The 13,042-nt window shown below is 51.7% G+C and overlaps 5 protein-coding genes across 5 annotated transcripts; 2 read left to right on the top strand and 3 right to left on the bottom strand.

Moving 5' to 3' along the window:
- Positions 1-3: 3 nt before the first annotated feature.
- INS49_012072 (uncharacterized protein) lies at positions 4-1,719 on the bottom strand (the record flags this gene model as incomplete). Its single annotated transcript, XM_043172778.1, has 2 exons — positions 4-320; positions 381-1,719. 2 exons carry the CDS (start codon positions 1,717-1,719, stop codon positions 4-6), a joined length of 1,656 nt encoding a protein of 551 aa, XP_043022075.1.
- Positions 1,720-3,485: 1,766 nt separating this feature from the next.
- On the top strand, positions 3,486-4,558 carry INS49_012073 (uncharacterized protein; the record flags this gene model as incomplete). The annotated part of the gene is made up of 5 exons (XM_043172779.1): positions 3,486-3,731; positions 3,801-3,880; positions 3,958-4,237; positions 4,342-4,493; positions 4,549-4,558. The coding sequence occupies 5 exons, from the start codon at positions 3,486-3,488 to the stop codon at positions 4,556-4,558; spliced, it is 768 nt and encodes a 255-aa protein (XP_043022076.1).
- Positions 4,559-5,131: 573 nt separating this feature from the next.
- INS49_012074 (uncharacterized protein) lies at positions 5,132-6,112 on the bottom strand (the record flags this gene model as incomplete). The annotated part of the gene is made up of 4 exons (XM_043172780.1): positions 5,132-5,301; positions 5,392-5,823; positions 5,886-5,993; positions 6,046-6,112. The coding sequence occupies 4 exons, from the start codon at positions 6,110-6,112 to the stop codon at positions 5,132-5,134; spliced, it is 777 nt and encodes a 258-aa protein (XP_043022077.1).
- Positions 6,113-7,507: 1,395 nt separating this feature from the next.
- Positions 7,508-8,313, top strand: INS49_012075 (uncharacterized protein; the record flags this gene model as incomplete). The annotated part of the gene is made up of 2 exons (XM_043172781.1): positions 7,508-7,964; positions 8,246-8,313. The coding sequence occupies 2 exons, from the start codon at positions 7,508-7,510 to the stop codon at positions 8,311-8,313; spliced, it is 525 nt and encodes a 174-aa protein (XP_043022078.1).
- Positions 8,314-9,646: 1,333 nt separating this feature from the next.
- On the bottom strand, positions 9,647-11,652 carry INS49_012076 (uncharacterized protein; the record flags this gene model as incomplete). The annotated part of the gene is made up of 3 exons (XM_043172782.1): positions 9,647-9,790; positions 9,851-11,145; positions 11,205-11,652. The coding sequence occupies 3 exons, from the start codon at positions 11,650-11,652 to the stop codon at positions 9,647-9,649; spliced, it is 1,887 nt and encodes a 628-aa protein (XP_043022079.1).
- Between the last annotated feature and the right edge of the window lie 1,390 nt (positions 11,653-13,042).

The following is a 13,042-nucleotide window of genomic DNA, read 5'->3' on the forward strand; positions in this document are numbered from 1 at the left end:
GACTTATCGCCCATCTCGGTCCATGCTTGAGTGCAGGGTGTGTTGTCTCATGAGCGATACGCACACCAAGCCCAGAACTGAAAGCCCCAGCAGTGTAAGGAAGACGGCATGAAATGCATCCATGAAAGATTTCATGACTCCCGCATACCACCCATCCGGAAGGTTTTTGAGCTCCGCAATACTGTTCCGAATGCGCGCAATCTCTTCCGCTGCGTCTGGGTAGTCCCCAAATCTTTTCCATAGCTGACAATTCAGAACATTCTGGAACACTGCTGAGCTGATGGTGATGCCAATTGTGCTTCCAATACTTCGGGCCAAATCTAGAGACTAAGTTAGCAGATATGCGAAGAGACGAATGGGAAGAAGTGAAAATAACTCACAGGTGGCAGAAGTGACAACAGCCTGGTGAGCGTGATCCACGGCAGCGATGCAAGCCAGTAAAGTAGTCGTCAGCAGAGACGCGTAACCAGTTCCAATGAGGAAGAAGACCATGGCTGTCAACCAGCCCTGGGTGTTCTCGTCATGAAATCCAAAGACAATGACTCCAGCGATCATGATGATCAGGCTGGCAACACCCAGTCCGTTGTATTTTCCGGTCTTGTTCATGATGATCCCTGCCCCAAGGGAGCTGATTGAAGTTCCCATTGGGGAAAAAAGGATGAGTAGGCCAACTTCTGTCGCCGTGCTCCCGCGAATTTGCAGATACAAAGGAACGTAGAAGAGTAGAGCAAACATGACCATGGTGCACAAGCAGTTCGACAAGCAAGCAGCAAGCACGGTCCGTTCCAGTAAGAGTCTCACTGGAATGATATGTTGCCTTGCCCTCGATTCCCACCAAACGAACATGAAGAATGCAACAACGGATAGGGGAATGGTCGTGAGAGGCAATGGATGATTCCAAGGGACAATATTCCCGCCCGCGTTCAAGCCCACGAGGAGCAGAACGAGGAAAGAGGTAATAAGAAAGACTCCAACGAAATCTATACGCCCCAGATAAGATTTGTTTGACTGCTTCGGTGGTGTTTTGATAAAGAAGTAGCAAGCCACAGCCGCCATCAGAGATGGAGGAGCTTGAACGATGAATGCAAGTCTCCAGCCTTGGCTGCTATAGTCGTTGAGGAGACCGCCAAAAACGCCACCCATCATGGCTCCCGACCCAAAGCATAGATTCAGGATGCCCTGAACCACACCTCGCTTCCTCAAGGGGACCAAATCGGACCCCAAGAAAGTAGCAATGCTCATCAGTCCACCGCCGCCAATTCCAGCGATGGCCCGGCCGAAAATGAGGTGCGACTCGTGTTTGGCGTATCCACAGATAAGATTACCGGCAGAGAAGAATATGTGACTGAAGACCAAACCGGGTCCGCGCCCGAAAATATCTGTCAGGCGGCCGGAGATTGGTTGGCAGACGGCGTTGGAGATGAGGTATGCGCTGGCCAGCCATGAGAGCAAGCTGAGAGACTGGAACTCGCTGGAGATGGGCGCGGTGAGAGTCACAATGACGCTGGAGTCGACGGCCCCAAGAAAGACGCCTATCCAGGCAGTTGAGAAGATGATGGCAAGTCTACTGAACGGCAGCTCTTGGGGCTTGACTATTGTCTCGTCGTCTTGGGGAGCTGATATCGTTTGATGCTCGGGTGGCACGGGATGCGATTCAGTGTCGTAGCCATTCCCGGCGGGCTTGAGAAGTGGCGTGTATTCATTTGGTGTGTTTTCCATAACGCCTGGAGCTAATGAGGACTGACTTGAGGTACCGAAAGGACTTGGAGAGCCTGGGGCGGATGAGGATCCGCTTGAGGCCTCTGAAGAACTATCGGATCGCGGCATATTCTTGTGGGTGCTTCAGCCGGCGTGAGGCTTTTCCAGTCAAAACAATGAGCAAGATGATGAGATGAATTTTCCGTCGCAGAGAAAGAATATGGCGACTATGACAGGATCCCTGATGGTGCAAAAAAAGACAGGAGATGAGACAATGGCTTGCAGACAGGTAACTAATGTGCACCTATCAAACGGAACAGATACACGGTGGATGCAGCACCTGGGCTTTACGGAACACTTTCTCTACGTCAAGTAAGATAGGGCACGCTTACTGGGCTATTTCCTGCCTTCAATAGAGCAGAAGGGGGTATCTACGTTAATCGAGTATCATCGACCCATTCGCAATGCGATTATTTTCTGGTATGCAAATTGAGGAGTATGCACATATCAAGGATATGATGCATCTCACAGAAACGCATATCCAAAGCACTTAGTTGTCGGGATTATTCACTCGATACTTGGCGGTCGATTAGTGCATACTTTTGAATCTGATGGGTAAGGTTTGTGACCCGAAAGGGTATCGCGTAAATACGTGTGCGGGGCGGCACGATGAACACGACCACAAAGCTTGTTCTAACTGCATTTGAAGGAATCTACTTGCGAATTAAGATGGCTCCCGTTCCGTGCTAGGCTCGTTCGTGGCTTGACCGACTTCCGGTGCTAATGACTGCAGGCAACGTATCGGCCTGCTCGGTTTTCGTCGACGTCGCATCGGAACTCGGACAATTTGGCCAAGAAATAGGAGTCTTACTACGTTCCACAAAGAGATAAAGGAAGTCCACCGGTTGGACTCTGCCGATTGGCTATCGACATGCGGCTGACTACCCAGTCCCCTGTCGCGGAATATACCATATTACACCCGAGCAGTACAGTCTCCGTCACTATTGTGATAGCTACTAGGAACATGACTTAGTCTCCCCTACTAGCCGAGCGGCACAGGCTCCTAAGGCTCCACGAACACAATCTGAGGTAAGCGACTGTATTAATCCTTCGAATCCTCTGACATTCTTGACCGAGATTTCAGTTGTAGCGCCGGAATTGCAGCCGTTGGCTAGTTTAGTTCAACTACAAGCTTGTCGATCCGTCCCGGGGCTGACGCCTCCCCGGAGTCCATCCCGCGAGCCCAATCCTTGGAGCCGAGCTAGTAAATCTGCTCATCCTTGGAGCCGAGCTAGTCTTCCCTCGGGTGGTATAGATGACGATGAGCATCAGAATCCTTCAGTTTCAGCATCGTCAGAAATTAAGGGTCCTTTTGGAGCCTAGATGCCGTTTTCCCCTTTCACCGCCCACAATACGTCGGAAACCCAGACGCCCGTGGCTAGACACAATGACGGACCCACGGTGACGCGTCCATCGCTGGAAATGGGGGCGTAGGATCACGCTCACACCTTCCCTGAAAGTGTTGCCGGTAGATATTACGTATCGGTCCTTTGAAAGTGATCAATCCTCGTCTAATCCATAGGCGGAAAGAACGTTGGTGGATGCGAAACCGGGTTATTAGACGGATTCCGGTTGGAAACTTTACCAGGAATACAGGGTCCAGGCTGTGCCCGTCAAAACGACAGAGAGAGAATTCCAAGATTCCTACTCCTTCTTTCCAAGGGCAAGATCTTGTGCCAGTGTCAATTCCTGTACACAAGCAACAGCGCTACTCACAGCCCGCCGCCATGAATATGGATGAGAAGTCACCAGCTGCAGCTGGCCACACAGCTCCCGAGAGCCTACGCCGTCGGCCCCGGGCATCATTCCCACTCCTCCGTCAGATATTCCTTGTGGTACTCAGTCTTCTGGTCATTTACAACGTCTACAAGGTTAGAGTACCCAGGGAACGTCTGAAGCAGACGCTTCAGCCGCTTGCTCCAAAGAGGGTACCACTCGAGATTCATAACATAGTCAAGTGTCCCAATGCGCAGGTGAGAGCTTCTTTCAACGATTCTCTCGATAATAAAATCTCAAATGACTCATGCTGTGTCGGCGTTTAGGTTGCCTTGACGGCCTTGGTGCTCCCGACCATTGAGCGTGTGCATGACAAAGTCGACTTCAGACTCAGCATTCTCGCGAGGTGAGTGAGCGATCACATTGGTACCAAGCCTTAGATCAACGCGCAGGCTTTCTCACCACGCTCCGCCGCCCACTCAGAGAAACCGAAGAGGGCATGCACTGCAAGCATGGCCCCGAGGAGTGCAAAGCTGCCATGATGGAGCTCTGCACGCAGGATACACACCGGGACTCCAGGAGTCTTGTTGGCTTCCTCGAATGCTTGACGAATGAGTACCAGCGGATCCCCGAGCGCGCACATTACGAGGCCTGCGCCGCAAAGAACTCCATCGATCTTGAGAAGGTGGACCAGTGTGCTGCTAGGGATGGAGGAGCATACGCATACGAGCTACTTCGGAAAAGTGCTCAGCGTACCATTGATGTCAGTGAAAACATTGTGCCCCGTGTCTTCACCAACGACAATTTGCCACACGGTTTCTTGATATCTTGATCAAAGACGGACTAACTGAAATTACTACCGGGCAGGCGGGCGTGCACATCAGTGGTACAATCCGATTGAACGAGAAGGTTTACTGTATCCGGGATGGGGACAATGACACGTGGCTGGAATGTCCCAACGGCCCTGGTGTTGATGAGCTCGTCGATGCCATCGAACGCTTGTATAATGCGACGACAGAGTATGTAGACGATGCAATTCGGCTGATGATCCACTGACTAATGCGACACTCTTAGGGAACTGTGATATACAACCTTCGACATTGCAGCTTCTTGATGATGGATAGTTGTCAGGGTGGGATAAAGGCTGTTGAGGTGAGGGAATTTAATGAGCGTGGGGTCGTGATTTATCGTAACACATAGTTACAACGCGGAAGACTAGAGAGGCATGATAGAAGGTCGTATACAAAAACACTGTAGAAAATGCAGCACTGTCTGTTGAGTCTACTGAGGTCTATCTCATTAGAATTCGAGTTGGCGGAGAGCATGGTGATGATGTGTTGAGTTCCAAGATACAATGCAGTCGTCTTTCCTGTGTACAACCTGTCCGACATTTCCACGACGATGAAAAGCCCGGTCGGTGGAGTGCGTAGCTAACCCACTTCCGACTCAGTGAACAGTGTCTTCAACGATTCTTGACTCCCAACACGTGCAACACCAACGACCGGGAGTCCAAACGGTTTCCGGGTGGTTTCCGGGTGAAAAGCGCCGCTATCACTCCCCAGGCATGAGCTGCAATTCATTGTCGGGCAGCCTCTATTCCAAAGTTGATACCCCATCCACAGAATGAAGGGAGGGGATCGCTCCCATCACGGTCCGATCAAGCCTTCTTGATAAGCACGCCCTGGATCCTAGGCAGCATGCTGACTAAATCTTCAGGCTCTTCGATATCCTGGGGGTTCTCCCACTCTCCAGCGTTGAGAATGTCCCCCAGCACATTGCGGGTCATTGAGCATCCGACGAATGTGCTCCAAGCAGGGTTGAGAATAACTTTTCGCATGTTAGTCACGTCTGCAGCGCTCTCGATGGAGACACCCATCATCGGGTCCTGCCTGGGCAGAAGGACTATGAGAGACTTACTTTGCTCAGCAACCGTCAAGGAGCTCCTGCTCCACCCATGCTCCCAAAAGATGAATTTCCCTCCAGGCTTGAGTAGCTTCCACACCTCCTTCATCACGGCCTTTGGATCCCGCACCGCGCACAGGACCTGGATGGACAGCACGGAATCCAGGCTGCCTTCGGTGATCCCCTCCTTCCTCAGAACGTCGCTGTCCTCAATGCCGGAAACGATGAGCTTGTACTTATCCTGAATGCCGTTCTTCTGCAGCTTGGCATTTATGCCGTCCTGGTAGCGGGAGTTAGGCTCCACGCCGTAGATCTTGTTGACGCGGGACATGTCAAAACGGTGCAGCTGGTTGCCTGGCCCGGGCCCTAGCTCAAGGACAACGCCATCGGCGGCTTTCAGGAGCGAGGGGATAATGGTCGTGTCCTCGAACGCGACGAAGCCGTTGGCTACGAAGGGTGGTCAGCCAGTCTGTATACGAGTTCAGGACGAATTCTGGCAGCGGTATTACAGGTCACAGAGAACAGCTTTGCTGAGGCGGCATCTCGAATCTGCGATATGCGCCCAAATGCTCCGAAACCGTGTTGACGGTACGCATCCTTGAATGCTTCCCAGTGCACTGTGGGGAGGATTAGCAGAGTTTGCGAAAGCGATGAATGACCAGAGCTCACAGCGAATGGAGAACCAGATCAGGCCAATTGGGCGGAGGATGTTAGCAAGGCGCGGGCTGGGGGCCATGGTGATTGCCGTGGCACGATCTCGGACGATGTCGAACCTTGAAGCTGAGAAAATGGTGAGGACGGCAGGCGGGCGCTCAGTATTTTCGCAGGATGAGGTACAGACGCGGGATTGTGTGTCGGGGCGAAGAAAGGGCAGGAAGAGAGTAAGCACGTAGTGGCATGCTGCACAAGGCATGCAGCTGGTCGAGGATAAGCTCCATTTGATAGGTCATTGATCCGTACTCAAATGCCCCACATAGTCAGCCACCGTGCCAAGAAGGTATAGTGCTGCACTACAAGCGTGGCCAGCTGCAGGCTTTGGATTGCAACTCTTGTGTGCAGGGCAGCCATGGTGCTATCAGGGGTGCGACACAGGTGGAACAGCCCTGCAATTTCACTTATCACTACCTACAGTAAGCTCAAACTTCCCGCTTTTACTGGCAGGTCACCAGTGTATGCTCTGAAAGGTAGGTACACTCCTATGTGCCTATAAAACCCGATGGTGAGGTTAAGTTTGAGTTTTAATTAAAGAGGCTTTAAGCAATGTTATATGAACATATGTGTTTATTTTAAATTATTTTTGTTGTATTTTAATATAGCGGAGACTATTCTTATTGGGTGAGCTTGCACGTTTAGAACGAAATATGGGGACTATTGACGGGATGCAGTTCTGCCATAACTGTCCCTGGTAACCCTGCAGGCATGCTTTAGAATTTTGAACTGGTGTAGGGTTATACCCTAGCATATCAAGCTGAGGCTCCTACAGGACAGCAAGTCACGCCCCGCCGGCATCATCTGAAATCGGAGCCTACAACAGTGTAAGAAATAAAAAGCGCTGCCAGTGTGCAGCTTAGAGAGTTTATATATTCTGACAAACAGTACCCTCACCAGCCATCACCCGGCCTTGCACCCAGACAAAATTTACTCCGACACAGAGAACCATGTAGGCATGCTTTGTGAGCACTGCCTTAATACATTCGAAACCTTCATCCAGCACTTGGCCAATGACGTGAGACGTGGTCGGGGACTCTGGGAACAACCCACCACCGGCTACGCACCCGATGACATTATTGCACGTCAATCAAGCTGCTACATCTGCCATCAGCTCGCTAAGCTAGCTTTTGAACCCGAAGACCCTTCAGCAAGCATTGAATGGTTCAAATCAACCAACGATGACGGCTTAAATGGAGCGGCGGATCCTTTTCTTTTCCACTGCTTTGCTTTCCGGAAGGAGGTTCACCGGAAGGAGATGACACGCTTCACGATCCTGAACACAGAGGGTCAGTCAGACCAACACAAGATCTTCCTCTTATCCAAGACAAACTTATCGTGCGATAGAACAAGTGTTCTGTAGCAGATACGTCGGTGCCACTGGACCATAGGAAGCTCTGCGAGCACTTACGAAGTACCTCACATGGCAGCCTCCATCCCGGCAAGCATCCTCACGCACGATGCGGCGCGACATATCAGAGCAACTTGGATTGATGAATGTACAAGTCATCACAGCGGATGCCCCAAGGAGTACGCTGTCGACATGGAAAGCAGACCGAAGAGGCTCATACACGTGGCGATGGAGGGCGCGGGACCAAGTGCTCGGCTTGTCAACACCGTCAGCCTTTCTGATGACCTGCAATACCTTGCCCTGAGCCATTGCTGGGGCGGAAAGAAGTTTATTACGCTCCAGAAGAGTAACCTCGAGGACTTTGAGCGAAGTCTGCCTCTCGAAAGCCATGATTTCAACAAGACCTTTGCAGAGGCTATATCCATCACTGGGCTTCTTGGGTATACATACCTTTGGATCGATTCTCTGTGCATCATTCAAGACACAGACGAGCAGGGAACTATCGAAGACTGGGAAGACGAGATCCCTCGTATGGGGTTATCTACAAACATGCCGTGGTCACTTTGTCCTCGACTAGCTTCGCTCATGGATTTGATGGCATGCAATCAAGATCAAGATGGGCGGTTGTGCCGCCGCGGTTCAGAACAGGTCAAGGGAGAGAATATCTTGTTATATGGGGTCACATGTTGGACGATGAGTTTCCGCTGCAGTCCCGCGGTTGGGCTCTACAGGAGTCTCTTCTGGTAGGTCCTGCTACAGCAAAATCATCAGATGCAGTAAAGTGAACGAGACTGAAGTGCCTGGACTTAGTCTCCGAGAACCCTTCACCTCACGACGACCGGACTTATGTGGGAATGCTGCAGCCTAACGGCACATGAGTTGTGGACCAAAGGCGTGCCAACAAACGCTGAATTTACACACGACGTGCTCAACCATTTCCTAGACTTCGAAATTTCGTCTAATCTTTTGCTTTACTGGTCCAGTCGCAAGTGTTTTTTGGAAACTCCAAATCGAGTCGTCTCTCAGGATCACTCCGGGTGCGTTGTGTGCCACGATGCCGCCCTCATCAAGGAGCATACCACGTATTCACCTATCAAGCGGTGGTATGCAATTGTGGCAAATGAATTCGTTGCCAGACATTGTAGCCGCGATAGCGACAGACTCCCGGCGATTCAAGGCATCGGGAGCCATGTTCAGAAGCTGACGGGTTCGAAGTACTTGGCCGGTCATTTTGAATATCGACTCTTACAATCCTTGCTCTGGTTTCTCCACCCAGAAGACTACCAGCAGACAGTCAACGCTTCCTTCACACCATCCTGGTCCTGGGTATCCGTTAGAGGAAGGCGACCCGTGTTCACTGAAATCGGTATACACGATTCCTTGGAACCGCTTGCAGAGTATCTCGGCGCCACACTGTTGGAAAGTCCACGCGAGGGCAATCACCATGGCGCTGTGCAGCACTATAAGCTGCGCATTCGCGGATACATGATGAGACTAGGCTGCAGATCTGGATTGAGTGTCAAGCGCAGCCTGTTCGCGAGAGGGAGCCATGGCCACTACGAGCGTGATCTATCTTCTGCACGAGCAATACCTGCAGATTTGTCAACTCGCCAAATCGAGCTCAAGATTGAGATACGGCCAGATCAACCTTCCGGACTTGACGACGACATGTTTCGGGGCTCCCTAGAAATGTACGGTCCTTTTCATGAGGGGGGGGTGTGCTGCGATCCCCTCGATCCCGTCGATCAATCCATGTTTCTCCTACCCATAGGAGCAAGTTTTGGAGAAAGGGATTCGACAGACTTACGAGGCCTACTATTGCAACGTCTGGACGGGAATGGCGAAATATATAGGAGGATTGGAACTTTCCGATCACGTTACGATAGCTTCGTCAATGAGCTCACGCCGGAGGGGTTTGCGGCAGTTCAGTTTGAGAACCAGGAGGAAGAGACGGTCTGGATTAGGTGAAATCCTGACATTTGCTTCTATACGGAAGACCCGAGTAGAGGTGAAGACGGAAACGAACAAGTTGTATCCGATAATGCTACCTTCAATCAACTTCTAGTATACAAGATACCCATCACTACATTTGCGGCAATTGTCGCAGCATCCTCTATCAGGTTGAAATTTGTTTTCCTATGAAAGCCACCCAAAAACACTGAATCATTCACAACTCTGAATTTCATCCCGGGTATTCATTTCTCTTGGATCTTAGAGCTCATAGTTATATGATCGGAAAGTCTGCCGCACCCAGTTAACGAAACCAGGAGCGTTTTGCGTATCCACGTGTTCCAGATGGTCTTCCAGCAGACAAGCCGCATTGCTTATCTTCTCTGTCAGGATATCTCTCCATCGCTGTTGCAGTCAGCACCACTATTCTGTCAATACGGATAAGGGCATGTGCTGAAGTCTCACCTGGGCGTTCTTCCAGTCTCCCTTCTGCAAACTCTTGGTGAGCCCGGCCATAGGTGGCGGCGTGTTATGCCAGGCAGACGGCGTGAAGACAACATGGTGCCAATCAGAGTGTCCGTCCATTCCCTTTCCGTAGTAGAACTGGCGTTCGAATGCGATGTAGACTTTGTTCACGGCACTAATGGCGGAGTCCTGCCCGCATCCGGCCCAGAACTTCCACCATGCGCACCGAGAAGACCCTTCCAGGGAGCCGGCAAAGCCGTCAAAACGGCTGGCCGCCTCGTGCAGTCGCTCGACTGCGTCAGTCATGACCTTGAGATCAACCTTTCGAGACCACAGGCCACGATCATGGAGCTCCCCTAGCCACCCATGGATTGCCAGCGCGTAATCGGTGACACTCACGTTCAGCACCTTGGGCTCTACGAGGTGTGCCGCCAGGAGGGACCATATCTTCGCACTGGTGACATGGTACTTCCACCCCGGGTCACCGACTTGGTCCATCCATTCGAAGCTATCGAAGCCAGTGTGGTAAGGGAAGGCGGGCTCCAACAACGCGGGCGTGAATCCAAAGTCGATCGTTGACACACAGGGGATGGACATGAAGCGGTTTGCGTCACCGCTGCCGGCAGGATCGATCTTGCCTCCCCACACATCTCGTACGGACTGACCAGGTGAGCTTTGATTTGGCGACAGTACGGCGTCGGTGGCAGAGAGCACCGTGGAGTACAAGAGCGGGCTGGCCTTGGCGTGGAAATGGCTCCCGGATGCCGCGACGACGACGTTGAGATATGCGACGGCCGAGGTGCGCAGCCAGTCAAGGTGCTTGGTGACCCAGAGTAGGGAGCCAACCTGGAGAAACTCCTCTCCTTCGAAGCTTACGAAGACAATGGTGCGCTCCGGCTGCCAGCCCTGCTGGAGGGCTACCCCAAAGCTGCGAACGACCTCGTTGAGGGCAGCGGAGCCGCTGCCGGGATCTCCGGCGCCAGGGCCCCAGGCATCGCGGTGGTTGCCAACGATGACGACCTCGTCAGTTGCTTTGCCAGGAATAGTGCCGATCACATTGTGGATCTGGGTAGCCCGAATATCCGCGTGGTTGACGATGTGCAGAGAGAGCTCGGGAGGTGATGGGCCGACATTGTAGTTGACACCATAAAACCCCAACCCGCCCTCTTGCCAGCGATCACCGAGCTCCTTCGCTGGAGGGCCGTGGCCGTTCAGCTTGCTCAAGAGCTCGATTGCATCGACAGAGGACATGGGTATGCAGGGAATCTTAGGTAGTCCGCCGCTGTTGTAATCCTCTAGATGATATCGGTCAGCAAGACCTCATCACCACAGACTTGACATGAACACAACTTACCTATACTACCAAAACCTCCTCTTTCAATGGCCTCGAGCGGTCGCGCTGGTCCATCAGGGAACGGCTTGTACCCGTTACTCTCCCTCATAGGGCCGTCATTCCCGGGGTCAGTGTACAAGACCACACCGACCATGCCCGCTTGCTCAGCGTTGTGCACGGAGAGGGCACGAAACAACGACAAGTTCTGCTCGCGCACATATGGCGTTGCAGTACCCAGCTTGATGATGCCGATGTTTCCGGCGAGGCTCACATTGCTCTCAACGAGAGCCTCGAAGTCTTCCGGGCTACCGAAGTTGCAGAAGACGTAGGACCCAGAGATGTTGGCGTTGGCCGAAAAGCCAAAGTACGCAGGTGCAAAGCCGGCAGACGTGTTGGCGTCCACCAAAGGCGCCTCGTAGAGGACTTTGTCATTCTCCAAGAGAGCGAGCCGCTGCTGGTTTGTCGGCATGGGAAGCCGGGTGTCGTGGGAAGAAATGGTGGTATTTCCGATTCCAAATTCCTTCCACTTGGCCTGTGTCCATAGCGCCTGCTCCCAGCCTTGACCGGCAAGGTGCGTCTCTGACGTATAATACGCACTCCAGTTGCGTGCATGTTCATGAGAAGGAACGGAGAGCAGTGTTTGGCGTAAATCGAAAGTAGAAGGAGCAATGACGTTTGGGTGCTTGTAACAATACCACTTGTAACAAAAGAACACAAAAATGCCAATGGTCAAGGCAGACCACCTTGATGCTCCTGCACGCCTCGGCCGAGGAGCTGTGGACTGAGGTAGAGTGTCAACCTTCATACTGCTGATGAGACGATGACTGCTGTGTATCACCTTGTGCCGACAAGGAAAAGGTATTGTGAGCACCGCACAGGGTATGTGGGATCAAATCTCTAGTAATGAAAATGATGTCTCAGGCTCAGAGGACACGGAATAGAAGACAGGTGAGAGTAGTCAGATTCCATTTGATGAGGTAGGCTCAGGTTACCACGGTCTGGGTACAGCTGGCTTGGCTCGTCACCTAAACTCGATACCGGAATTAACAATGCATATCATATATCGAGGTCCTATCTAACGGGAGGTTGCACTAGTCACCCAGGTACCTGTACTTGACACCTTTGTCTTCGCCACAAGCCTGTCATCAGGAACGGTACCGACAGCCGGGGTTGAGGCATTCGCCGGGGTTGGATTCGTCGGATATGTCTCACGAGGCTCCGTTGTGTATGGTCCTCAGGGTTCTTTTGTCGCTCAGCTGAGTCGAGTGAATCCACAGATAAAGCCAATCGGACATTGAACCTCGGTGGTCTGATCGGCTGGACTTGCAGCAGGATTTTTATGCAGGGTCTTTACTACCGGCCTTTGTAGGATTCGAGTAGGGCTTACGGGCTAACCTAAGCGGCACAGTTTGCCGAGTTCCACTTTGTCTGACCCATCTTGCATCAGATCTGGCTGCAGGATTCAATCCTACAACCAACTCGTGGTTGAGCCACTAGTGGATAGTTCCAGAGCACCTCGTTTATGTCTATCCTCATAACACCAATACACTTGTTTGAAGGAACCTCATCATTTTCATAAGTTTCTTATTGCAAATGACAGTTACCGGGATTCACGGGATTCTCAGACTGTTATTGGATTAAAAGTCATTGTTAATACTTGCTGCTTACTGTAGACCTAAATTGCTAACATTTGAACTTGTCCTGCCTTTTCATTCCAAACGACTTGCCTCTGTGAACCATGACAATCCCAATACCCACCGAGGGCCTCAGCATGTCTATTATATTTGCTATTTTTTGCACGGTAGTACAGCATCACACTCCATGATTTCTGAATTATCCGATTCGGGTTGGTCACTGAC

Source organism: Diaporthe citri (genome assembly GCF_014595645.1).
Source record: "Diaporthe citri strain NFHF-8-4 chromosome Unknown scaffold_6, whole genome shotgun sequence".
Classification (NCBI taxonomy): domain Eukaryota; kingdom Fungi; phylum Ascomycota; class Sordariomycetes; order Diaporthales; family Diaporthaceae; genus Diaporthe; species Diaporthe citri.